Source organism: Rhipicephalus sanguineus, chromosome 5 (assembly GCF_013339695.2).
Source record: "Rhipicephalus sanguineus isolate Rsan-2018 chromosome 5, BIME_Rsan_1.4, whole genome shotgun sequence".
Taxonomy (NCBI): Eukaryota; Metazoa; Arthropoda; class Arachnida; order Ixodida; family Ixodidae; genus Rhipicephalus; species Rhipicephalus sanguineus.
In genome coordinates, this window is record NC_051180.1 from 19669680 (window position 1) to 19693705 (window position 24026).

Sequence of the window (24026 nt, forward strand, 5' to 3'; positions counted from 1 at the left end):
ATTTTAGCTGGCACTTGGATTAAAGTGAGTGGGAAAACCTAGTTCTTTTTTCCGTTTTTTCACAACGCCACGTTGCCGCGCTGCCAACTATACGCTATTTTCGTGTCAATGGGACGGCAGTTGGAGAACTCGATACCGCTGTTTCCTGCGTACATTCAACTCCCCTAGAGTCCTCACATTCTACTTTTTTTTTTTTTTTGTAAGCGCCGGCACGTTTTTATCGCGCTCATCTGCGGCAGCTGCGAGCCTCTATCTCGGAGTGTCTGCATCCGCTGTATAGTCGCGCCCTATTTGAAGCTGCAGTAAGAACCCCGTCGTTCACTGCACACAACAATTGAGAGGAAGATGGCCGCTGCAGACGCAGCTTTCACCGGAAGGCTGGCCCTGGTTACGGGAGGTGCCGGCGGAATCGGCCAGGCAGTGTGCCGCACATTGGCTGCCGAAGGCTGCATCGTAGTGGTCGCTGACAGGCAGTTCGACGCAGCGAAGAAGGTTGCGGAGTCTCTTCCAGGTGAGTTGAACAGAGATCAACGAAGTCACGTCTACTTACTCGACGTGAAGCACATGGCGTGGCCAAGAGGGGTTCGAACCCCCTATCTCCCAAAATATTTAAGTTTTGCATGTGTAATACGCACACTTTAGAACGCACGCACGAACATACATAACTGGTGGTTGCACCCCCCACCACCCCAAAAGAAATTTTGGCTACCTCCGTGACGTGCAAGGAATTGTGCGATGAAATGTTATCCTTACCTGGTCTTTTCTATTGTCCTAATCTGGTCTGTTAAGTCTAATGTGAGCGAGAGAGAGACAACTATTCTAGCAAACTGGGAGCAAGTCAACCAGAATATGGGAGAATATGAAGGCACCTAGTGAAAGAAAGTAAAACGCATGGCGAAGGCAAGACAAAAATAAAAATAAAAGAATAACGTTTGTTTCAGGTACATAGAGAAATCGCCGGAATGTACAAATTGTTGCAAAGTTTATGGAAATGAAGTTGGAAGGTATGGATGGTGCGTTGAGTGATATGTTAAGCGACACAATAGTAAAATATTGTGAAAAAAGAAGCTCTATGGAACCTTCTTGATTCTCGCCTACATGATTGGCTGTTTACAAAAGGAAATAAAAAGAACAGTACGTTATAGTTTCACTCTGTGCGACGTTTTTAACACGTTTGCATTCGCACTTACTCAATCTGATCATAGATGATTTTGAACATTATAAGTTTGATGCTCTGCACAGGCGTAGGGGGCCATAGAGAGATGAGAAAAACGAAACCGGCTTATTAATAGGATGAGAAAAACAGGTTTTATTAAGAATTTCTATAGTGAGCGTGTCTGTTTAACGCAACACGTCAGCTATACGCACTGGAGCCCAAATTCGCTCTGATAGTTATGTTATCATGCAGTATCCATTTTGACAAGCAAATGGCGATAAATATTCATGTCGGGATTACAACGCTAGTATTACTTTTAATTTAATTTTATTTATTAAAAACCTTCAGGGCCAAAGGCATTAAAGAGGAGGAGTGGTTACAGCAAACGATAGACAAAAACATAAAATCAGATAGAACGTTTCAGTACAGAGGATACTGATCATACATTTTTGACTGGAGTTATCAAAGTCACATAACGTCACCCCAGAAAAGTGATAAAAAATGCACGAAGGTTGCAAATATGTACGTAGTAAGAAAACAAGGCTCGGATAACAGAATGCATTCAGGTTACACACACAAAGTAAAAAACAACAACAGAAGGCCTCGATTATACACTGTTAGCTAACGCTGCTCGAAATAAATTGTTATCGTGAATTGATACGATATCTTCAGGGAGGTGGTTCCATTCCGTGGATGATCGAATTATCAATGACTGAAAGGAAGCTTTAGTGCGACACGTTTCGAGACCAACTTTATAACGATGATCGATTCGAGGCAATATGTACTGTGGCTGAGAAATGAGTTCATTGGGTAGTGTTGATCGATGGTATAGTTTGTGAGAAAGAGCCAAGCGTGCGGTTTTACGACGGGAAGACGACGGGAACACTATAGTGAAAGAGTGGTTTTACACTTGCAGTTCGATTGCAGAGCGTTATACGGTATACGTACTGTTTCGCGGCTGCTGCGCAGGTAACGCCAAGCACCTGGCCTTTTACGTGGACGTTGGCGATTCTTCGTCCGTGGAGCGGCTCTTCGGTGACATCAGGAAAACATTCTCGGAGCCCCTCAGCATAGTCGTCAACGCGGCGGGAATTTTGCGCAAGTGTTCCCTGGTTGATTGCACCGATGATACATTCGATGACGTCATCCGGGTAAACCTCAAGGTGCGGGGGCTAGAGTTATACTTCTTTTGCAGGGAAACTGCCGAATTTATAGCAATAAGGAATGACCAACACACACTATTTTTGCATAGTAATACAGATGGCGCGCAACTATATGCGCAGTACGGCTGAGCAAAACTAAAACGGCTTTAGCTTTGTGATGCGTCCTACGGTGCAGTGATAGAGTTAAAAAATATGTCTTTCGTGGGGACGTTTGAGCATCCAAAACACTGGTGTGACCAGTTAACCCCCCCCCCTCCCGATATGTTTCAGTCTTGCATGTGTACTACACGTCCACATACAAACGCACACACGAACATACATAAAGGATAGTTGAACCCACTCCCCCCCACCCTCTCCTCCCGAAAAAAAAAATCACAGCATATCCACGGAGTGAATGATGATGAGTGGGCGAAGCTATGGAGGTTCATCGGTAAACCGTGAATCTTCCGTGAATTCTGCCCAGTACATCATCACCGACGTGAGATCGGGCGCGTTTATACTAAAGGTTCGATGAGTTATGACGACTTGCAGCTCACTTTAATTTTACATGTACGCTGTGAATTTTCATTGTTTAGAAAACCATTGCTTTAGAAACATCTGGCGTTCTTTCGTTTTGCTTTTACAAAACATCTGGCGTCTTTCGTTGGTTTATTTCATCAATCAACGGCGTTTTGAACAAAATTTTTATTGTTTAATCACGCACAGGAGAAATCTCACCAGGCACTACCTTGGAGGTAAAGAATGGCTGCTAATGGGAATGAGAGTCAGAAGAAGTCGGCTTTTAGCTAACACTTACACTTCTACTTCTACTAACGTTTCCTACTGGAACATGCCAATGGCTGCTAATGGGGAATGAGAGACAGAAGAATTCGGCTTTTAGTTAACGCGCACGCTGCGAATTCTTTATTGTTCAACAACGCACAGGAAAAATCTCCCACCGGCACCACCTTGGAGGTCAAAGCGTAAGACTGGTTACGCACTACGACTACTACGACTACGACTACGACTACGAGGGACGAACGGGTGCCGCTTTAAGGAGCTTCGCCCCTAAAAAAATTCTGGCTACGCCACTGATGCAAAACCTTACCGCGTAAGAGCGATCGACAACATCAGTTATCACTGTTATAGCACAGCTCCATCGTTTGTCACGCTAGAGCGTAGAAACAAGTCACTCGTACAAGCTCGCGTCGGCTCATTCACAGAGTAGCTGAAATGCAACCCCTCGGATATCGCACCTTGTTATGTCAGTACAGCAGCTGTGTACTGACGTCCGCGGTGTTTCCTCCGTTTACAGGGCACCTTCTTGGTGAATCGTGCCGCTAGCCGCGACATGCTCCGATCCGGCATACCGTTGCCCAAAGGTGGTGCCGTCATCGTCAACATATCCAGCATCGAGGCCAAGAACGGCTCGTGGTCGTCGGCGGCGTACTCCGCTTCCAAAGCTGGCATCGTGGCCCTCACCAAGTCGGCGGCAACGGAGCTCGCGGGACATGGCATCCGCTGCAACGCCGTGCTTCCTGGCTGGACGGACACTCCCATGGCAGAAGGTGGTGACGATGCTGTCAAGGCTCAGGCGCTGGCACTGATGCCCATCAAGAGGCCCGCTGAGCCCCGTGAGATCGCGGAAGCCATCAAGTTCCTCTGCTCACCGACTGCCAGTTCCTATGTCAACGGCGCGGCTCTTGAAGTCACTGGAGGCTTCTGCATGTGAATTCACTACGTGCGCATCACCTATAGGCTTTCTGATACGACTGTAGACCGACACATTTCCTACCAACGCATGGATTTAACGCATTTAAAGTTTACTAATAAGAAAATCGACAATTACGCTTTTGCCTTCATCAGCTTCACCGCGTTACTGTTTTGTAGAACGGTGAAACATTCTAAAAATGAATAAAGCCGTCGTGCAGAGATGCGTGTGCTCCCTGGGGCCTATACTCATTGAGATGACTTACCGGTAGATCGCGCTACTTCGTGATCTTCTACAGATTGCATACACTTGAGTTGTACACTATACTGAAAATAAGCAGAGATGGCGTACACATGTGTCTACAAAAGCTGTACTTTTGTAGGTAGAAGATATCGGGATTCGTCTCACTCTACTAATGAACCCAGCGCAGCACGACCGCACAAGGCCAGAGGTACAGGCAACACACACACACACACACACACACACACACACACACACACACACACACACACACACACACACACACACACACACACACACACACACACACCACACACACACACACCACACACACACACACACACCACACACCACACACACACACACACACACACACACACACACACACACACACACACACACACACACACACACACACACACACACACACCACACACACACACACACACACACACACACACACACACACACACACACACACACACACACCACACACACACACACACCACACACACACACACACACACACACACACACACACACACACACACACACACACACACACACAACCGCGCTCCCACACACACACACACACACACACACACACACACACACACACACACACACACACACACACACACACACACACACACACACACACACACACACACACAAACGAGTGCGCGCAGCTGTGCAGAATTTGCACAGGCTGGAATAGCGTTGTGCTGCTTTCATTACATATGCAAGCGCTCCGGAAAGTAACGAGTGCTTTTTTTAAAAAGAAGCGTAAAAAGAAGCGACCCGAGGTCGTGACAAAACTACAAATATCGCGAGATCAATTTTAACAAAAAAAAAAGGGCGGGTATATTGTGGTCAATGCTTTGGCGATGTAAGGTATACGTGTGAATGAACTACTCCTTTCGTAAAGATTTATTTTAAAGGGCTTTAAAGCTTGTTCCGTCCTGCAAGCAGAGTGTATTGGGACAGGGGAGTGCCCGGAACGAGCTTCGAAAAGTGAAGCCAAAACAGGATCAAGCCACTTGTGGCTCTGCGATCTTTTACCTTTTACCTGCGACACTGTTGAGAGGCACTGTTGAAAGCAGTAGAAAAATGCTTACAGGAGACGCACGTACCGGACAGCTGGCGAAAAAGTAGAATGAACTTAATCTATAAAGGCAAGGGAGAAAAGGTTAACTCGCTCGTATAGACCGCTAACCATTACATCGGTACTATACAGCTTGGCGATGCAGGCAGTAAAATTAAAAATAGAAACGTGGGCAGAACATACCGATATTTTTAGAGAACTTCAGAATGGATTTCGAGTCGACAGGTGGTTAGACGATAACCTATTTGTTCTTACTCAGTGTATAGAAATACCTAAAATAGAAAACAGGCCTTTGTACGTGGCTTTTCTAGACATCACTGGGGCGTATGACAATGTTAATTAGGAAATATTGTGGGATATATTGAAAGGAATGGGCACAGGCGACGACTGTACACAGCTTGTGAGGGAGATATACCGAGAAAATACAGTTTGCATAGAATGGGAAAGAATGAGTAGCAAAGAGAACGTTGAGATTAAAGGGGTCATGAAGCACCCCTTGGGTTGATTGAAAAAACACATCCTGCGGAAAGCTGACACGGCTATGAACTGCTCTGCCAAATATTACAGTCGTGCGCGCCGCGTAATGGCCACAAGCGGAGCGCGAAGTTGCCGTTTCCCCAGGCACCCTCTTTTCAAACAGAGGCCGGTTCTCACTCTCGTCGGTGGGCGGGGCGTCGGTCCGCTGTACGTCGCAAGAGACATAGCATGCTTATTGGCCGAGAGCCGACGTAAATCGAGAGCGGCGTTCGGATCAGATGCGCTTCTTGCCGCGGGGTGCCGCCACTTGCCGGCGCCGCACTCCTCAGTACACGGTAGCCGCACTCGCGCAAGCGAATCACAGCGGGAGAGCGATCGCGTTTCATGACGCGCGCTGGCGTAACTTCTTTCCCCCATGCCATCCCTCCCTGTCTATACTCCGCGACAACTTTTCTTGGCACCACTGTGGAAGCTACGGAGGCAAAGTGCCTGCATGCGCGCGCGCCAAGAAATAGTACCTATATTTATTTTCTAATTCGAAAAGTTACCTAGCTCAAATAAATGAAGATTTGTTCATTATAAAAAGAGAACGAGTATGGGAAGCCGTTCGTAAAAAAAAAGTTATTGTAAACTTAAATTTTGTTTCTGTCTTTTTTATTTCTTGGGCAGCACCGCGTTTTCCTCACGCCTGCTCTTTCAGTAAACATGGCGTCCGTGATGCCGGCTGAAGCGTGTGCGGCCGCAAACTCGCCGTTTCGTTCTCCGAAGAAGCTGTACACTAAATGTGACAAAAAGTGGCTATCAAAACAGACCAAGCAAGTTATCTGCAACGTCTACGCTGGAGTGAGGCGCCGTCAGCCTGACTTGTCTACAAATGCAGTGTGCCAGACTGTCGCCGAGCTCACCGGAGTGAGCGAGCGAACAGTTAAGCGGGTCAAGGCTGAAGCTCTGCGGGCCCCACTTGCCTCCCCAAAGCGCAAGAAATTGACTTTCTCGGGCCAAGCTGAGAAGCGCATCACTGGAAAGACGCGGCTCCTACGCTATGACACGTTTGCGTTGGCAGCACTGCGTCGCAAAGTGCACAGCTACTTCATGCGCAATGAAATACCTACGGCAGAGAAGCTACGCAACGACGTGATCAGCGACCCTGACATGGACATGCCGACCATCAGCACTCGTACGATCCAAAGAATGCTGAACGACTTGGGGTTCGCCTTCCGGAAAAGAACAAGGAATTCCGCGTTGCTAGAGAGAGACGATATCGTTGCTTGGCGTCGAAAGTACCTCCGCACCATCCGAGAAATGCGGAGGCAGCGACGGTAAGTTCTTACGTTCTTTTTATTTCTGCAAAATTTCTGTTCACGACGCCTGATTGTTGGTAAAAAAGTTGACGCAAGTGGTGAGCATGCGTGTGTGCCTACTGGTTAGCGAAAACAATAGGTGTGCTTTGCATTTGTGATCGCCAAACGTGTGCTATTGACGTGAGTGATCGAAAGCCTTACATAATCCTGACTTAAGTCGCAGCGAAATTCCCCATTAAGATAGGGTGGCTGTTCATGCTTGCGCTTGTACGGTAAATAATAGTATTCGCCGAGGATTCCGTTGCATGTGGTGTAGATTTAACTCAGCGTTGTGTATTGCAGCATTTCCCGTAGCATCGTTTGAGAAGACTTACTGCCGTTTTTCCGCGTAGGGGCAAGGAATCTCAATGGCTTGGAGAAAGGAATAGCTAGTGATGGTTCTCGGAATTGTAGATGTTATTGAGCGAATACGCTACGCACGTAATTGGGGATTGGGTACGTGGTAGCATCAGCTTTGATGTACAGCCTGCAGGGGCGTAGGCAGAAATTTTTTACGGGGGGGAGGGGCACCACTTTCGTCTGAGCTGGGGGCCGGGCCGGACTATGTGGTCGAGTGTCATTTTGTGCTCTGTATTCCGTGGAAGAAAAAAAATTAGGAGGGGAAGGGGGGCACAGGCCCGGAGTGCTGCCCTCTGGCTACGCTTCTGGCAGCCTGAAACATGTTTCCTAAACATTGGTTTCAGTCTTTCACAGAGAGAGTTTTGCCAGCTTATCTATGTTATATGTATTCACATAGGTTTTGTCAGTGCACATTTTTTTGCCCTTAAACAAAGGCATAACCTCGGATGAAGGCTGCCTGCTTTGTTAATGGGCTCCTAGTAGTGAAAGTGCGCTGTTAACAATAAGACTGCTTTCTCTTTTACAGGACCATCTACTACCTTGATGAGACCTGGGTAAATGCCGGCCATACAAAGGGGAGAGTTTGGACAGACACCAGCGTGATGACTCGGCAAGACGCATTTCGTCAAGGGCTCTCAACTGGCCTCCGTGCACCCAGCGGTAAAGGAGGATGCCTAATCGTTTTGCATGCTGGAAGTGCAGAAGGCTTTGTTGATGGAGCCGCCCTAGTTTTCCGTGCCAAGAAGGGCGCTGGTGATTACCACACAGAAATGGATGCTTCGCGTTTCCAGAAATGGTTTGTTGAACAGCTGCTACCTAACATCAAGCCACACAGTGTGATCGTGATGGATAATGCGCCATATCACAGTGCTCAGGTTGAAAAGCTACCAAGCTCATCATCCAGAAAAGCGGAAATCCAGTCCTGGTTGATATCGAAAAATATTCCTTTTTCGGATGACCAACTGAAAAGTGAACTGCTGCAGCTCGTTGAGCAGAATAAGCATCTTTTCCTTGCTTACCAGGTTGACAAACTTGCCAGTGCTGCCGGGCATGAGGTTGTGCGCTTGCCTCCTTACCACTGTGAGCTAAATCCTATAGAGCTTGTATGGAGCCAAGTCAAAGGCTATGTTGCTTCAAGGAACACAGACTTCAAGATTGAATCTGTCGAGAAGCTGCTGCAGGAAGGAATCGCAAGTGTGACCCAACAGAACTGGCTCCATGACTGCACTCACGTGATGAGGCTTGAGGATGAGGCATGGGAGCGTGATGGCATTATAGACAGCCAAACAGACAGTCTCATCATATCTTTGTGCACAGACTCAAGTTCTTCAGATGAGTCGAGCAGCTCCGACATGAGTGGAATTGATGAACTGCCGTGACATCTCTATGTGTGCCTTGCAAATGCTTCGAGCAAATGATTGCACATGTACCTAACCAGAAACTGCGATATTGTTTCCGAGGACTACCGGTCACTGCAGTTTCTTTACATTTTTATCGCTTATTCAATTCATTGTGATTTTATCTGCTGATCTCTTTTGTTGCACTTCGTGCATGTTCTGGTTACGTTATCGTGATGTGATAATGACTGTGGGGATTTTGTGCGCCAAAACCACGTTGTGATTATGAGGCATGCTGTGCTTGATGTTGTTCTACAGATCTCGACCTCTGAGTTTGTTTAATGTGCACCCAAATATAAGTACACGGGCGTCTGGCATTTCCCGTTCACTGAAATGCAACACACTCAAACATGAGCCTTTTGTGTCAGCGGCCAGGTAATGTAAGCACAGTACCGTCACGGTGGCTGGGATGTGATTATCTTGGACGTGAATGTTAATGTTATATGCTGCATCAGCGAGATCTACATTGCTTAGTTGAGACTTGAAATGTTCGAAATAAGGCTCCGTTTTCTTTTGATCTCATGTCAATGGCGCCTGCTGCCTTGTTTCATTTCTGTCACAATGGGACCTGAAATTGTGATACCACTAGGCATTTTTGTGTTTTATTTACTCTTTTACTGAGTTTTCTACCCTGGCTTTCCATGTTATCAATGTGTTCCTACTCTTGCGTATTTAGATTTGTTTATTAGAAGTGGTTATTCTGCCGAGCAATACCGGTGACCATTGTGATAATTTTGATGCATCAGTGGAGCATCTCCTTATAGCATGCCCGAAATATGAAGAACAGCATTTTCGACTTAGTGATCAACTCAAGAGACTTGACAAACGACCACTCTCAATTTGCAAGGTTTGGAGTATCGCCAAATCCTGGCAATCAAAGACGGGCTATGAGTGCTCTTTGGGATTTTTGAATTGATACAGACCTAATGAACTGCTTACGATTGTCATGGTTCTTTACTATCATAGCATTGTATTATTGATAATACTTTCTAGTCATGTCATATGTCCTTGTATGGGAGACTGGCTGTGTGGACTGCATGCGAGGTGTTATGTGACACGTACAACCGTCTATGTGCTAGACTCTGCCCTTGGACTCTGCAAGTGCGAAGTTGTATGACGCATGTTGCATATCTGCATAGTTCAGCTGATTGTTTTTCTTTTTCTATTTTTTATTTGTTTCCATTTTTCTTGTGATGGCCTCTTTCTTCTTGTTGGTGAGATAGCCGGCTCTAATGTAGCCTACCTTCTGATGTTATTTTTTTTTCTATTTAAATAAAAAAAGTTTGAGCTCGAGTGAGTCTGGTCGGAAAAGGTTTAGATAGTCCGGATGAGGGAAATTTGGGGAGCCTGAGTCACAGTGAGCTCTCGGAGCAAAATATTTTTCTTGAGTAAGTGAGCTCCAGTTTTTTTTTTTTTTTTGCCGACCTATGGTCACAAGCGCAAAATCTCAGTTGCCATGGATTTCCAGCTGAACGTTGTTATGGTTATGTTTTGTGTCGTGACTCACACGTGTAAAATGTCATGTTGACATCGAGTGCCAGCAAAAGATTGTAATGGTTATCATGTTCTATGTCACAAGTGCACTAGTGTTATCAGTGTCCGCAAAAAGTTGGTATGGTTATCACGTTCTGTGCCATAAGTGCAAAACAATATGTTGACACAGAGTGCCCAAAATATTGTATTCTCCACCGCGGAAAAGCTTTCTTATTTGCGCTTGAAAGCCTATGTGGAAATGCTTTTGTTGTCGGATATAATGATTAATTTGAAAAAATGTAAAGCGATTTGTGAATTAGAAAAGACTGATTTGTTAACGAAGGTTCTGGAAAATCCTGATTTAGAGCAACAAGAACTTTTGGTCTTTTTGTCCGCGATGTGCCTTCTTGTGCCGTAAAATATATTACTTGCCTTTTGCTTTCGCGCTCTTTCATATGACGCCTGGATGCAATGCAATAAAAGATATTAACGGTTTTTTATGCTTTATTTTTTTCTACCAGTGACAATCGAAATTATGGACAATACCTGTTACATACTGCATATACAGATGAAAAAACATCGGTGGCCGTTATGCTCTGTGAAGGTGTGTGACCAGCGAAGCTTGAAAAAATAATCTGCGTCACTCTCTTTTTAATTAAGCGTGAGCTCTCTTTAAATCTAAACTCAATTCAGCGGCATCATGGTACTTGCATTCCGTATTTATTCGAATGCAATGCGAGCTTTTTTTCCAAATTTCTGCTACTAAAGTCGCCCTCGCGTTACAATCGAGCAAACACCGTATTCAGGCTGCGGTGTGCGCTTGGCGGCGTTCATCATATAGCCATGCGTCCTATTTTGTTGTCTTCGGGCTTCACCCGCAAAGACTGTTTGGAATGCTCCGCGCAGACCGCGATGCGATGTTCCAGGAGCGTCACGATTGTTTTATATCTTTGCGTTAAGATTGCGCGCGGTACGCGAATAGTCTAGAGTTTACGTGGCCACCAGCGATAACGCTGGAACATTCGATAGAACATGTATAAAAGCCGACACGCTTTACCACTTGTCAAAATTATTGACGGACGACGCTCTGACTGACTCGTTTCCCGCCCACAAGTTCGGCCAAATAAAGATTGACCTTGTAAAGAGTTTCATCTTCGACACGCCCACTGCTGCCTTCGTTAAAGTAACAAACCCGTGACAATATACAGTACAGTAGGTAGGTTCATCTACGCACACTGATCACAATTTCACTATGGCCCCATTCTGCATGTATACATGCTGCTAAACGCTCTAGCGATGCGAGCAAGCGAAACCGAAACTGGAACTGGAACCGGCTGCAAGATGCCGAACTACTTGCGTAGTAACACAAATGTGCGGATGCCCCGCCTCCGTAGCCTTCGCTCCAATGCCAAGATAAGTTGTCGCCGAGTATAGCTTCCAGTGCGCTCGTCGGCACGAGAAAAGAGAGAAAGCGCTGGGAGCGTGCGCCAAACCCCCGTAACTCCGCTGATTCTTGACGGATTCGAGAAATTTTTGCGGCAATCGATTCGGGAGGCAGTACGCTCCGATACTGAGGCCATTAGATCATTACTTGGAAAAGTGGTTCATGACCCCTTTAACAAGGGGCTGAGACAGGGGCGTCCTTTGTCCCCGCTATTATTCATGCTGTGCATGGTGAGGATGGAAAAAGCGCTAGAAGGTAGCAACATTAGTTTTAATCTGTCACACAAACAGGGCGGCGTGATGGTTGAGCAGAAGCTTCCAGGTTTATTTTATGCTGACGATATTGTCTTAATTGCGGACAGTCGAGATGATATACAGCGGCTGGCGGATATATGCGGAAGGGAAGGTGCAGCTCTAGGACTAGGATTTAGCGTAACAAAATTCGAATTGATGGTATTCAGTGATTCCAATGATCACGCGGTGTCAATACAGGGCCAAGAAATGCCAAGGGTAAGCGAATACAAGCACCTCGGAGTATGGATAAATGAGGGTGATAGGTACATGGAGGTACAGGGAAAAGCCTCGGCAGCAAAGGGAAAGCGGAACGCTGCAATAATGAAGCACAGAGCTTTGTGGGGATACAATAGGTACGAGGTGCTTCGAGGTCTGTAGAAAGGTGTAATGGTTCCAAAGCTTACATTTGGGAACTCAGTGGTGTGCATGAGGTCAGAGGTACAATCGGGAATGGATGTGAATCAAAGGACTGTGGAACGCCTCGCATCGGGCACTCACGGGAAGACGACAAATGAGGCTGTAAAGGGCGATATGGGATGGGAAAACTTTGAGGTGAGGGAAGCTCAGAGCAAAATAAGGTTCGAAGAGAGGCTATAGGAATATGAAAGAGAGTAGATGGGTAGAAAAGGTGTTCCGTTATTTGTATAGGAAGAGCTTGACACACAGTGGAGAAAAAGAACTAGGAGGTTCACTAGTAAAAATACGGCTGGCAGTGTAACCGATATGGCAACAGAGAGACAGAGAGGCGGAAAGGATTTACTGGACGGGATTTACCAGATTTACGGTATCTCGGGGTCCGCACGACGCTGACGTCTCTCTGCGGCCTCGCGAGCTCTCACCGCAGGCTCTTGGCGGCGAGCCCGCAATGCTGCTGCCTTGCGAGCCCTCCGCTTCGCCGCCTTGTCTTCTTCGTTCATGTTATTAGTATCGAAGCGCACTGACTGACGACTGTGGAAAGAGAGAGGAAGCGCGCAGTTGTGGCCCTCTAGCGGTCTCCTATCAAACTAGAGCACGTGCCGGCGTGGAGCGAGCGCCGCATGCTACAGCTGGATATGCTATATGTGGTTTTGTCTGCGTTATGATCATCATCAAGGCGCTCGAAGAACAAGAGGAAGAAGACCTCTTTCGCGCGAGCTGCGCCTGTAGCGGTCGCCTTTGGAACTAAGGTTACGGCGCGGGACTTCGCCCCAGCTTAAAGGGCCCCTCACCAGGTTTGACAGTTTTGACCCGACGAGCGTAATGCATAGACTGGGTGTTCACGATTACGTTTGCCAAATTTTGCAACGCTACGCGGCTCGGAAACGGGTCAAATTTCAAGCTGAACTCTGCTTGTCCTTCTTCTCGCGGGCGCGCGAACAGAGAATGAGGGGATGACGTACACGATGGAATGGCCCTACGTAGACGGCAGTGCTGTGACGTCGGTCCTCTACGTTGACGAGTTTGTAGTTGCCGCCACAATATTTCTGTCTGTCGCGTGCTGAACACCGCGAACTCTGCACTTATTTTTCCCTGCCACATACCCGTCACCCAAGTGTCGCTTCTGCCCTGTCCAGATAGCAGGTCTCTCGCATATCATGTGGAAGTGTCCCATCAAATCTCCCGCCCGCACTCTCAAACCATTAATTAGTAGTGAGGAGCTATGGGAGATTGCCCTGCGCAGCTCCGATCCCACCCTCCAGGACCGAGTCCTGAGGTGGGCCGAGGAGGCAGCGGAGGCCTACCACGACTGGTGGTCTGACGTTATCCCACACGAAGTGGTGACGGACGCTTACTGGGACTGGATCAGAGACCTCCTTCTCTACCCTCCGGTTCCTGCCCTTTCTTAAAAAGGGAAATAAAGTTTCTTCACTCACTCACGTAGACGACTGTGCTCTGACGTCGCCAACAGTAGCACGTGACACTGCGATAATTATTTGACACGACGTGTAGTTTGTGTAATTTCTGCTTGAATAGATGAATAAAACTTGGGAGCAATAATAAAACACGCAAACTGAATGTGTGCGTTTTCTTTTGTAATTTTTACTGCGAATTGCAGCGAGATTCGAGACTAATCTACCTCCGTTTCGCACGCGTTCGTGTTCTCACGCTTTGCGCATCATGCAGACGCCACCCTTTACAATGGAAGTAATTGTCTACCGCGTTCCAGCGCTCATTAGGCTCATTTATCCTCCCGCGTCTAACTAGATGTTCATGCAGCGCATCGCTAGCCTCGCGTCCGTACAAATGGCGTAGCTTTCGTGCTCAGTAATAGTTTGAAAGCCAAGTGATCGGCGAAGGCGCATTCGGCCAATGCTGATTCGGCGTAACTTGCAGAGATGAAGCGCAAAGAACGCCGCCACAACATCGCTCGCGTCTCTGGGGCTCGGGCTGGTTCGGGCACGTAATGCGCTCGTGACATTGTGTGCGCATGACGTGTTCATGCGTATGCGTTATGTGATCCTCCCGCTCGCGTGCCGAAGAGGGCAGGGGAGGGATTGGCTTGCGACGGCTACACGGGGTGGGCGGCAAGGGTTTCACGCCCACCTCCTCGCATCATGGAACATTGGTTTTCTCAGCATCTAATGAGCCGATTAGAAGAATTCTTGCGGCATAATGTTCTTTATTGGGCGCGCAACAACTTCCAGTGTCTAACTAAAATTCGTTATGTAACCTGGTGAGGGGCCCTTCAAGAACCTGGCGAGCCAGCTCCTAAAACTGAAGGTAGTCGACATTCGGTCGGCGGGAAACGGCGAAGGTTGGAATACTGTAATAGCAGAGCGAAATCGTAGTGTGTCACGTTCAGCGATGAAATTCCTATTCCGGCAGTTGAATAGAAGGCGCGGGCTCGTGCGCTTACTGCATGCCGTCTTACTGCGCGCGCTTTATGTATTTGTTGAATACCGCGCGGTAGCGCTGCCAATAGTTATGCCAGTGTCAAATTTCTCAAGTTTTACTTGACACTTCGCGCTACTTTTTAAGACAATGCGTAGCAAATGAAGCTAGTTTTAAGAGACAAAGAAAAAGAAAATGAAACAAGTACAGCTGTAACAACTGGCAATAATAAATAGTAAAAACCCACCGTCTACACCTGCAATTCGAACCCGGGTCTTTTAAGTGGGAAGCGGTCGTTCTACCTCTGCACCACTTTGGTTGAGCCGCGATGACCGATCGCAGTGCCTTAAGAGGCTTTACCCTCTTCTGGCTTCACTTTCTGTGCACTGGTGCTGCGGCCGTTGCGAGCACTCCCCCTGTTCTAGTACACCGCAAGGCTGCACAAAGTCCTCTTTTTCGAGCGAAGCTCGTTATCAGTTAGAGATTTTGGTGGCGGCGTTGTCGTACGCGGAAAACCCAGCGTCTAAGCGTACAGAAGTGCGGTTCTCGAAGGTGCGCCCGCGGCCACATGCGCACTTGTATGCGCCGTTTTCCAATAATTGATGCTCTCTCGATCGTGGGCTTCTCGACCATGATCCACTTCTGATATGGCAATCTGATATTTTATCAAGGTCCCTTCTCATTTCATTGTTGCCTGGACATAAACGCATGACCTCACGTTCCGGCGCCGGCGGAACGAACGAACGAACGAAAGAAAGAAAGAAAGAAAGAAAGAAAGAAAGAAAGAAAGAAAGAAAGAAAGAAAGAAAGAAAGAAAGAAAGAAAGAAAGAAAGAAAGAAAGAAAGAAAGAAAGAAAGAAAGGAAGAAAGAAAAGTAGTATGTCGAGTACTCACACGGTAAGCTTCGCTAAGGCTTGAATTGTTCTTTAACTCTTTCATCCGTGCGATATTTTATGCCATATTTCTTGCGAGCTCTGATGCTCCATGGTCGTTTTGAGTCCACGCACGGAATAACAAAATCTTTATTCCGTACGCCTATCTTTATTCTGTACGGAATAAAGATAAGCGATTTCCACTGTATACTCACCCGTCTCCTAAATGCTGCTGCTTTTCAGGCAGCAACTGTGAAGCTCTCGGATATACGAATGACAGGTTTCCGGACCTTTCTGCCTTATTAAAATTCGATTCGAACTGGACTGGTGGCGAAAGTGTGCGCATAGTATTACTGGAACAAGATGGCATGCAGCAGCAGTGAAGCCTTTCGCCGGACGCCTGGCCCTGGTGACTGGAGGAGGCGGCGGAATTGGTGAGGCCGTGTGCACACTCCTGGCTGCCGAAGGTGCTATCGTGGTCGTCGCCGACGTACAGCTCGAAGCCACCAAGAAAGTGGCGGATTCTTTGCCCGGTGAGTCGTAGCACGTGTGTATGGTAGACACGTCGCGCACTTGTCAGTACTTTACCGACGCGAGTACCCCGAATTCCCTAGATGTTGGATGGACGGAAAAACTTTATTGAGGTCCATTAGGTGTCAAACTTCAAGCGGTCATATGAACCTTGGAATAGCCTTGCTGTACTATCATGAACGTAAATATTCTTTAACGCAAACGAGGAAAGGACAGAACAAAAGCCCATGAAAACGTGACCAGAGTTGACATGCAACTAGAAGTGGTATAGCGCATTACGAGGAAAGAAGACACGGCCGAGCAGACCGACACAAGAGGAAAGGTCCTCTTGTGTCGGTCTGCTCGGCCGTGTCTTCTTTCCTCGTAATGCGCTATACCACTTCAAGTACGACGAACCAACTCGCCCAATCTTCAACACTAGTGGACATACAACTAAATCAATGTTTGTTGATTTGAGATTACGTACATGATGATGATGATATTGATGTGAGGGCGCCCTTCTGCCATATATGAATATTTAACAATACCGCCTGTGACACACTTTAACGGACACTGTTTGAAAGTACTACCTGCGCGCTTTGTGGTACGATACCGGAGCTTTACCAGAACGTTAAGATGTTTTCTTTATATTTACACAGACGTGTCAGTCAATTTTAACAGTTATGCTTTGTTCCTCAGATGCAGTGGCGTAGCAAGGGGGGGGGGGGGAAGAACACTGGGTCCGTGCACCCCCCCCCTCAAATTTTTTTATGCCTTGTGTTGCAGAGCACGAAATGACACTCGACCACACTTACGTGCCCGGAGCCCACGTCAGATCAAGGGCGTGCACCTCCCCCCCCCCCCCCCCCCCGCGCCCCCGCCGAAAAAAATTTCTGCCTACGCCACTGCTCAGACGTTATTGTTTTCCACTTGTTTCCCATTCCAATGCTGCAGGGCGCGCGGCCGCCTCCTAAAGATGGCTTGACATGCGCATGTCCCAAAGTACATAATACTGTCGTGAAGTAAAACACACATAAAGGGAGCAGCACAACGACAGGACGTTACATCCCAAAGTACATCCGTCAATGATCGCGAGAGCACGCATATATGGTTAAAGCGTTCTCTATTCTAATGTGCCGTCAATGGTAACTTTACCCGTGCCTAGAAATTTCCTAGTCGCGACTGCTTCATTGAAGCGATTTCTGGCTTCTGTGCAGGCGACGCGAAACATGAAGCCATGCACGTGGACGTTGGTGACTCTTCGTCCGTGCAGACACTCTTCAAGGGTATCGGGGACGCGTATTCTGAGTCGCTAAGCATAGTCGTGAACGCGGCCGGAATACTGCGCCCGGTTCCGATCCTCGAGTGTACCGACGAGTTGTTCGATGACACCATCAGGGTTAACCTGAGGGTAGGCCTTTACGCTTGCTTTGGAAGACTGCGCTCGGTACTACTTCGAGCATCGACTCTATGCCGGGTTGTCCGATGCACGATTTAATATAAACATCAGAGCTTTAATCTCACCAGCTCTCTCTCGAGGAGACAAGTCCCTTTGCCGAAATGTCGGCTTCAGCTTGACACATTACTTGGTTGAACATTGTTTATCACTCCGTTTATTAGGGCCAAAACCTTAGATGCCTAATCAAACGAAGATTGACCATCGGCGTCGACGGCGTCAACACGAGTGATGAAAAAAATCATCACGAGATGACGTAATTATGACGTCACAAATAGTCACAATGTGACGTCACTATGACGTCAGGGGACGACGACATCACATGATATCGTCGCTTGACCAACGGTGGGCCGATCACGGAGGCATTGCAAAACGACGTTATGTGCAGAAAGCTGTCGGGGATTGCCGGGACAGGATCTGCACATCGACTGAGAAGAAAAAGATGGCTTGCGCCTTCGAGTCGTCTTAGTTGAACCCGTAAGCGACCTTGTGAGTTTTTTTTTAGAGAACTTAATTAAAGTGAACATCTCTCTTGTTTGGAACATCTCTCTGTTTGGAGGGGGGCAGCAGGGAGGGGGGCGCCTCCCCCTAGTTATGTGAAGGGGCCGCCAATTCTGCCCCATACCTTTTTGACTCAACCATCGGGGGAGGGGGGGGGGGCGCTGCGCCCACCTATGGACCTATCCATTCTGTTTCTATGAACGGCAGAAAGTACTCATACAACGCAGATCAACTACAAAAATTGCAGTTTCTCTTTCAGGCAAGTGTACTGATGCAGTTATGTATTGCAGATGCTAACTACTTCTCTCTTGCAAGTTTTATCTGAGCGTGGGAACCGTGAAACTTTTATCTCAGTGGCTATGTGGCTTCGCAGCTAGCTAATGTCTACAACTTTGTGCAAATCTGCGGAGCTCTAGAACGCTTGCACAGATAATTTATCGCAAAGACCGTAATTAACCCATGCAGCTTGAACATCACCCGTCATCCATAGCCCGACCCCTGTCTTTAAGGAATAAAACCGGCTTGGCTTCTTCAGTTAATCTAAGCTTTAATTAAAGGAAGCTCGTGCAATACGTGAAAATAGCGAGAAAACGATGGTTCTTCCCACAGTCACTGGCACACGGTAAAGAGTTTCGGCTTTGTGCAATTTGCCCTCTCTTGACTTAGATTCCCAGCAGGGGGACACAAAATATGGAGATTATAAAGAAGAAAACATCTTATTCTATGCCACGACCGGCTTACAAGTGAGGATTGTATATAAAAGAAATTAGCGCAGCTTGCACCAAGGTTCGCAAAGCTGGGTCACAGCAGAGCTGCGGGGCACGCTTCAGTTTCTCGTGTTAACCATCTGTACAGAATGCTTGGGCGGTGATTGAGCGCGTGCCGGTTACGATGATAATTTTCTAATACACACACCAAACCTCAACCATAACAGCTCTGTGTATGTTAAGTATGAATTTTCGAAAAGTACCCGCATTGCTTGCCGCAGGAAGCAGCACCTGGCTTTTACGGGAACTTTTATGTATAATACGAGAACTCCACTCTACGCATCAATGATAAAAAGAGTACAACAAATGCAGTCGAAGGGGATCTCTCGAGGAACTTTTTATTTTTATTGTTTCGTGGCGAATGTTTGAAAATGAGAACAGCTGTGCACACCTGAAATGAAACTGAGCTACAGAATATTTGACACAGCTGTGAGTAAAATGATTCAGCTAAATTAGAGCGAGCAAGCCTGCATCCTAACATGCTCGCCGAGTTCTCGTCAGTGCACAGAATCTTTTTTTCAACCTTTTTTTTTTAATGGATGAACTGGATGAGGTGTCCTTGCCATATGAAGCCAGCCTTCGTTCGTAACTAGAGTACACAGCGATAAGCTACGATAAGCTCAGAGTGAGTTACTGCACATGGAAGGTCTTCGGTCACGTGGTTTCCACACGCGCAGGACAAAAAACATGGACCATCTGTACAGATGTAGTCAGTGAGAGCTATCGTTTTTAACATTGTGCTGCTATATAAGCCGAACGAGAGAAAGAAAAAAAAACTGCAGAGTTGGTACTTGCTTCAGCCGGGGGCCTCTTCAGACGACGCCTATATTCAATGCACGTAAAAAGCGAAAATGCTTTTATTAGGCAATAGCTCGACCGAATTCAATGATATTTGCTGCAGCTGAGAAACAAAGCAAAATGCTAGTGTCTACATTAAGCAGAATTATGAATTAGAGCATTTATTTTTTAAAGAAAAATATGCCGAGATGTGGTAAATATAAAAAATAGAAGCTAATGTTTGCAAAGCCACAACTCTGCACAAAAATGAAAAAAAAATCACAGGGTCATTTAAAACTCACAGGGTCAAGGCGACTCGAAGGCGAAAGCCATCTGCTTTTTCTTCTCCCCCGCACTCTTCCGAAAGCGTTCTGCACCTAATGTGGCTTTGCACTGCCTTCGTGATCGGCACACTCTTGATCTAACGGCGATGTCACCTGATAACGTCATCTGTGACGTCACTTTATATGAGGCCACGATGACGTCACAAATTTAGGGGATCTATGACGTCACCAAGTGATGATTTTGTGCACCGCTCGTGTTGACGCCACTGAGGCGGGGCGCCGATGCCGCCGCCGTGAATTCTCTCTCTCTCTCTCTCTCTATATATATATATATATATATATATATATATATATATATATATATATATATATATATAAATATATATATATATAAATATATATATATATAAATATATATATATATAATATATATATATATATAAATATATATATATATATATATATATATATATATATATATATATATATATTGTCATGGCATACAGAGCACAAAAAAACATCATTCGACCACATCTGCCTGCCCGATCCCCACGTCAGATCAAGGAGGTATCTCCCCAAAAAAAATTTCTGCCTACGCCCCTGATCTAACGCTTTCCCCTTAAAAGGTGATCGAAGTTCCGTAAACCGCATCCAATGGCGAATATAAAGTGGATAAATTTAATTCACGAAATAACAGCGTACGTGAATTTGCCATAGTGGTTGCAAAGATTTTTCAACAGCCCCACTCACTAATTAGCGTTACGTTCCAAATGGGTCTACAATTCGTCATTATTTTTCTGCTTCGTATCATTATGTGCAGTTCAGAAAATTTTCAAACCATGTTTACTTGTGGAGTTACAAAACTGCAAGCGTGAGATTTTTGTTTAAATTTAGCAACATCGAACAACTATAAAAAATGGACAGCATATACAGCATATATACAGAATTCGCTTCCTGCCGTCACCAGATTTCCAACTTTTGTTTGAAATACAATAAATCTCGGTGGTGGAACTTGTAGTTGCACCAAGTCCTGAGAAATATTGATTTCTACTTTCCCATGTATTTAGAATAATGCGCTTGAGCTAAAGCGTGCTCTTCAAAGAACATAATTGCTGCTATGCAATTATGCTCATAGGAACACACAAAAGGGAAAGCGCAGACAACGACGTTAGGTGCATCGCATCCTTATCTCCATATACACGCCCTATCACCGGAAGTTACGTCCTTGAAGCAAAACGCAGCTGTGCGAGTACGTTGTAGTTCGATAGCTCCGACGGTGACTACGAGTTCGCTGTACTTCTACACACCATATTGCCAAGGGCGTTTCTTATTATCACTTTTGCTGTATTCGTTTTTCGCCCACAAAGACTGTCAGCAACGCTCAGCGCAAACCCCGCCTCATTGTTCGAAATGCTTCGCGATTATTGTAGATCGTTTTGTTAAGATTGCGCGCAAGACGCGAACACTCGAGCTTATTCTAGAACTTGCGCGACAACCAGCGATAACGCTGGAATATTCGACGGCACATGTATAAATACCGACGCGCTTCAACGTTTGTCAGTTGATCGACGGTCGACGCTCTGTTCGCCGCTATCAGTTTATTGCTGTAGCTTGATTTCAGTTTCCCGGCCACAAGTTCGGCCTAATAAAGAGTTTCATCTCGGACGTGCTGACTGCTGCCTTCGTCGACGTCACGACCACGTGACATATAATAATAATAATAATATCTGGGGTTTAACGTCCCAAAACCACGCTATGATTATGAGAGACGCCGTAGTGGAGGGCTCCGGAAATTTCGACCACCTGGGGTTCTTTAACGTGCACCTAAATCTAAGTACACGGGTCTCAAACATTTCCGCCTCCATCGAAAATGCAGCCGCCGCGGCCGGGATTCGATCCCGCGACCTTCGGGTCAGCAGCCGAGCGCCATAACCACTAGACCACCGTGGCGGGGCTCGACCACGTGACAATATGTACTGTACTGGCGAAGTAACGTACCTTTTTTTTTTTCACTAAAACAAAGGGAAATTAGAGGAAAAGGCTTCTCAAATATCACGATTTATGCGGCAGTTGGACGCGACAAGTGTGTGCTGTAGAGGTTTTGTCTCTTTAGTGACAATATTTACCGTAACAAATAAACATTTGCCAGCACGTAACCATTTTTTCAAAAAGAACACACGTGTCATCAGGGCCAAGGTCCCAGGCTCTGTCTCTGTCATACCAAGATACAGAGGTGTTGCTGGCACGAATATTTGATTCAGGCTGTGCGCATTCGAAGTGGTTTTCATTGCAAGCAGTGCCGTTACACGCAGCATCAGGCATCGTACGGTAGGAAGGCCGGCATCACTGTGTAAGTTTTGAGCCACTCACTCACTCACTCACTCACTCACTCACTCACTCACTCACTCACTCACTCACTCACTCACTCACTCACTCACTCACTCACTCACTCACTCACTCACTCACTCACTCACTCACTCACTCACTCACTCACTCACTCACTCACTCACTCACTCACTCACTGTCTGTCTGTCTGTCTGTCTGTCTGTCTGTCTGTCTGTCTGTCTGTTTGTCTGTCTGTCTGTCTGTCTGTCTGTCTGTCTGTCTGTCTGTCTGTCTGTCTGTCTGTCTGTCTGTCTGTCTGTCTGTCTGTCTGTCTGTCTGTCTGTCTGTCTGTCTGTCTGTGTTCCTTAACCCTCATGAAGTGTACAGAAAATAATATCCACAATGTTTTGACCAAAGTATTACATGTGGTACTTGGTCCGTTCCCAGGGTACCTTTCTGGTCACTCGAGAAGCAAGCCCCTACATGCTACGGTCCGGCGTACCGCTACACAAAGGCGGAGCAGCCGTCGTGAACATAGCCAGCATCGCGGCCAAGATCGGCTCTGCAACGTCCGCCGCGTACCCTGCTTCCAAGGCGGAAGTAGTAGCCTTCAAGTCGGCAGCACAGGAACTGGCACCTCACGGCATTCGCAGCAACGTCGTGCTGCCCGCTTTCACGGACACGAGCATGTTGGCCAATGCTCCTCCCGACCGAATCGATGCGTGCCTGTCGATTACCCCTCTGAAGAGGATCGCTCAGGCGCGAGAGGTCGCAGAGGCAATCAAGTTTCTTTGCTCGCCAACTGCCAGCTCCTACATCACCGGCGCAGCACTCGAAGTCAATGGAGGGTTCTACATGTGACGTGAGCCATTTGGATTACAGCATATGGCAGAAAGCAGGGGCTTTAGTATTAGAAAGAAATGGTTGGTTTGGTAAAATAAAGCAGCAACGGCACTTACCCGTCATATTTTCCCGAGATCGCTCAAGAAGGGTCTCATACGCGCACAGCCATAGGCGTGATCTAAAGGGGGAGGGCGCGAATTCTGCCCAATACCACTACTCATTGGACCTTCGTCAGTTTTTAATGCGGAAGGTTATGGCTGCTCATGTTTTTTTGAGCTAATGGCTGCCGAGGAACCATGATGTTGAATTCAAAGAAGTGTTTACTTCCCGTCTTTACCCCTGAAAGCCGTCATCGCTTCATTTTCACGTTTCCATCTACTACGAAATTTCCATCTTTCGGACTCGACCAACACGGAGGAGGGGGGGGGGAGGGGGAGGCTGTAGGGAAACTTTATTGCTTTCTTGCTTGTTGGCTTTTTTTTTGTACACACGCTGGCTTTTTGCCACGTGACCCTTCTCACGAGACATATCACGCCTTAATAAAGAAAAGAAACTGCAGAGTAGTTCATCTCACATGTCAATATACTCGTTTTCTAGTCGAAAGAGGAAGTTCCGCGTTGAAGTGGAGACTTTGTAGAAAACAAAGTTTTGCACGTCAGCTGTACTATAGTGAACTATATCTGTATGTTTAAAAAACTATTATTGCACTCTTTCATTGATGCGTACGTGTCTTTTTTTGTAT

The 24026-nt window shown here is 46.7% G+C and overlaps 2 protein-coding genes across 2 annotated transcripts; both read left to right on the forward strand.

Moving 5' to 3' along the window:
- The first annotated feature begins 196 nt into the window (after nt 1–196).
- LOC119392776 (estradiol 17-beta-dehydrogenase 8) lies at nt 197–4332 on the forward strand. The gene is made up of 3 exons (XM_037659730.2): nt 197–511; nt 2126–2319; nt 3614–4332. The coding sequence occupies exons 1-3, from the start codon at nt 346–348 to the stop codon at nt 4028–4030; spliced, it is 777 nt and encodes a 258-aa protein (XP_037515658.1). The 5' UTR covers nt 197–345; the 3' UTR covers nt 4031–4332.
- Nucleotides 4333–13712: 9380 nt separating this feature from the next.
- LOC119393554 ((3R)-3-hydroxyacyl-CoA dehydrogenase) lies at nt 13713–23302 on the forward strand. Its single transcript, XM_037660646.1, has 5 exons — nt 13713–13946; nt 16065–16101; nt 16196–16354; nt 17549–17742; nt 22889–23302. The coding sequence occupies exons 1-5, from the start codon at nt 13713–13715 to the stop codon at nt 23300–23302; spliced, it is 1038 nt and encodes a 345-aa protein (XP_037516574.1).
- The last annotated feature ends 724 nt before the right edge of the window (nt 23303–24026 follow it).

Bases quoted from the DNA above. Each gene is read 5' to 3' on its own strand.
- LOC119392776 (XM_037659730.2), top strand. From the start codon at position 346: ATGGCCGCTGCAGACGCAGCTTTCACCGGAAGGCTGGCCCTGGTTACG. The intron at 512-2,125 runs GTGAGTTGAACA...GCTGCTGCGCAG, and splicing joins GGTTGCGGAGTCTCTTCCAG to GTAACGCCAAGCACCTGGCC. The intron at 2,320-3,613 runs GTGCGGGGGCTA...CTCCGTTTACAG, and splicing joins TCATCCGGGTAAACCTCAAG to GGCACCTTCTTGGTGAATCG.
- LOC119393554 (XM_037660646.1), top strand. From the start codon at position 13,713: ATGTGGAAGTGTCCCATCAAATCTCCCGCCCGCACTCTCAAACCATTA. The intron at 16,355-17,548 runs GTGAGTCGTAGC...GCTTCTGTGCAG, and splicing joins AGTGGCGGATTCTTTGCCCG to GCGACGCGAAACATGAAGCC. The intron at 17,743-22,888 runs GTAGGCCTTTAC...GTCCGTTCCCAG, and splicing joins CCATCAGGGTTAACCTGAGG to GGTACCTTTCTGGTCACTCG.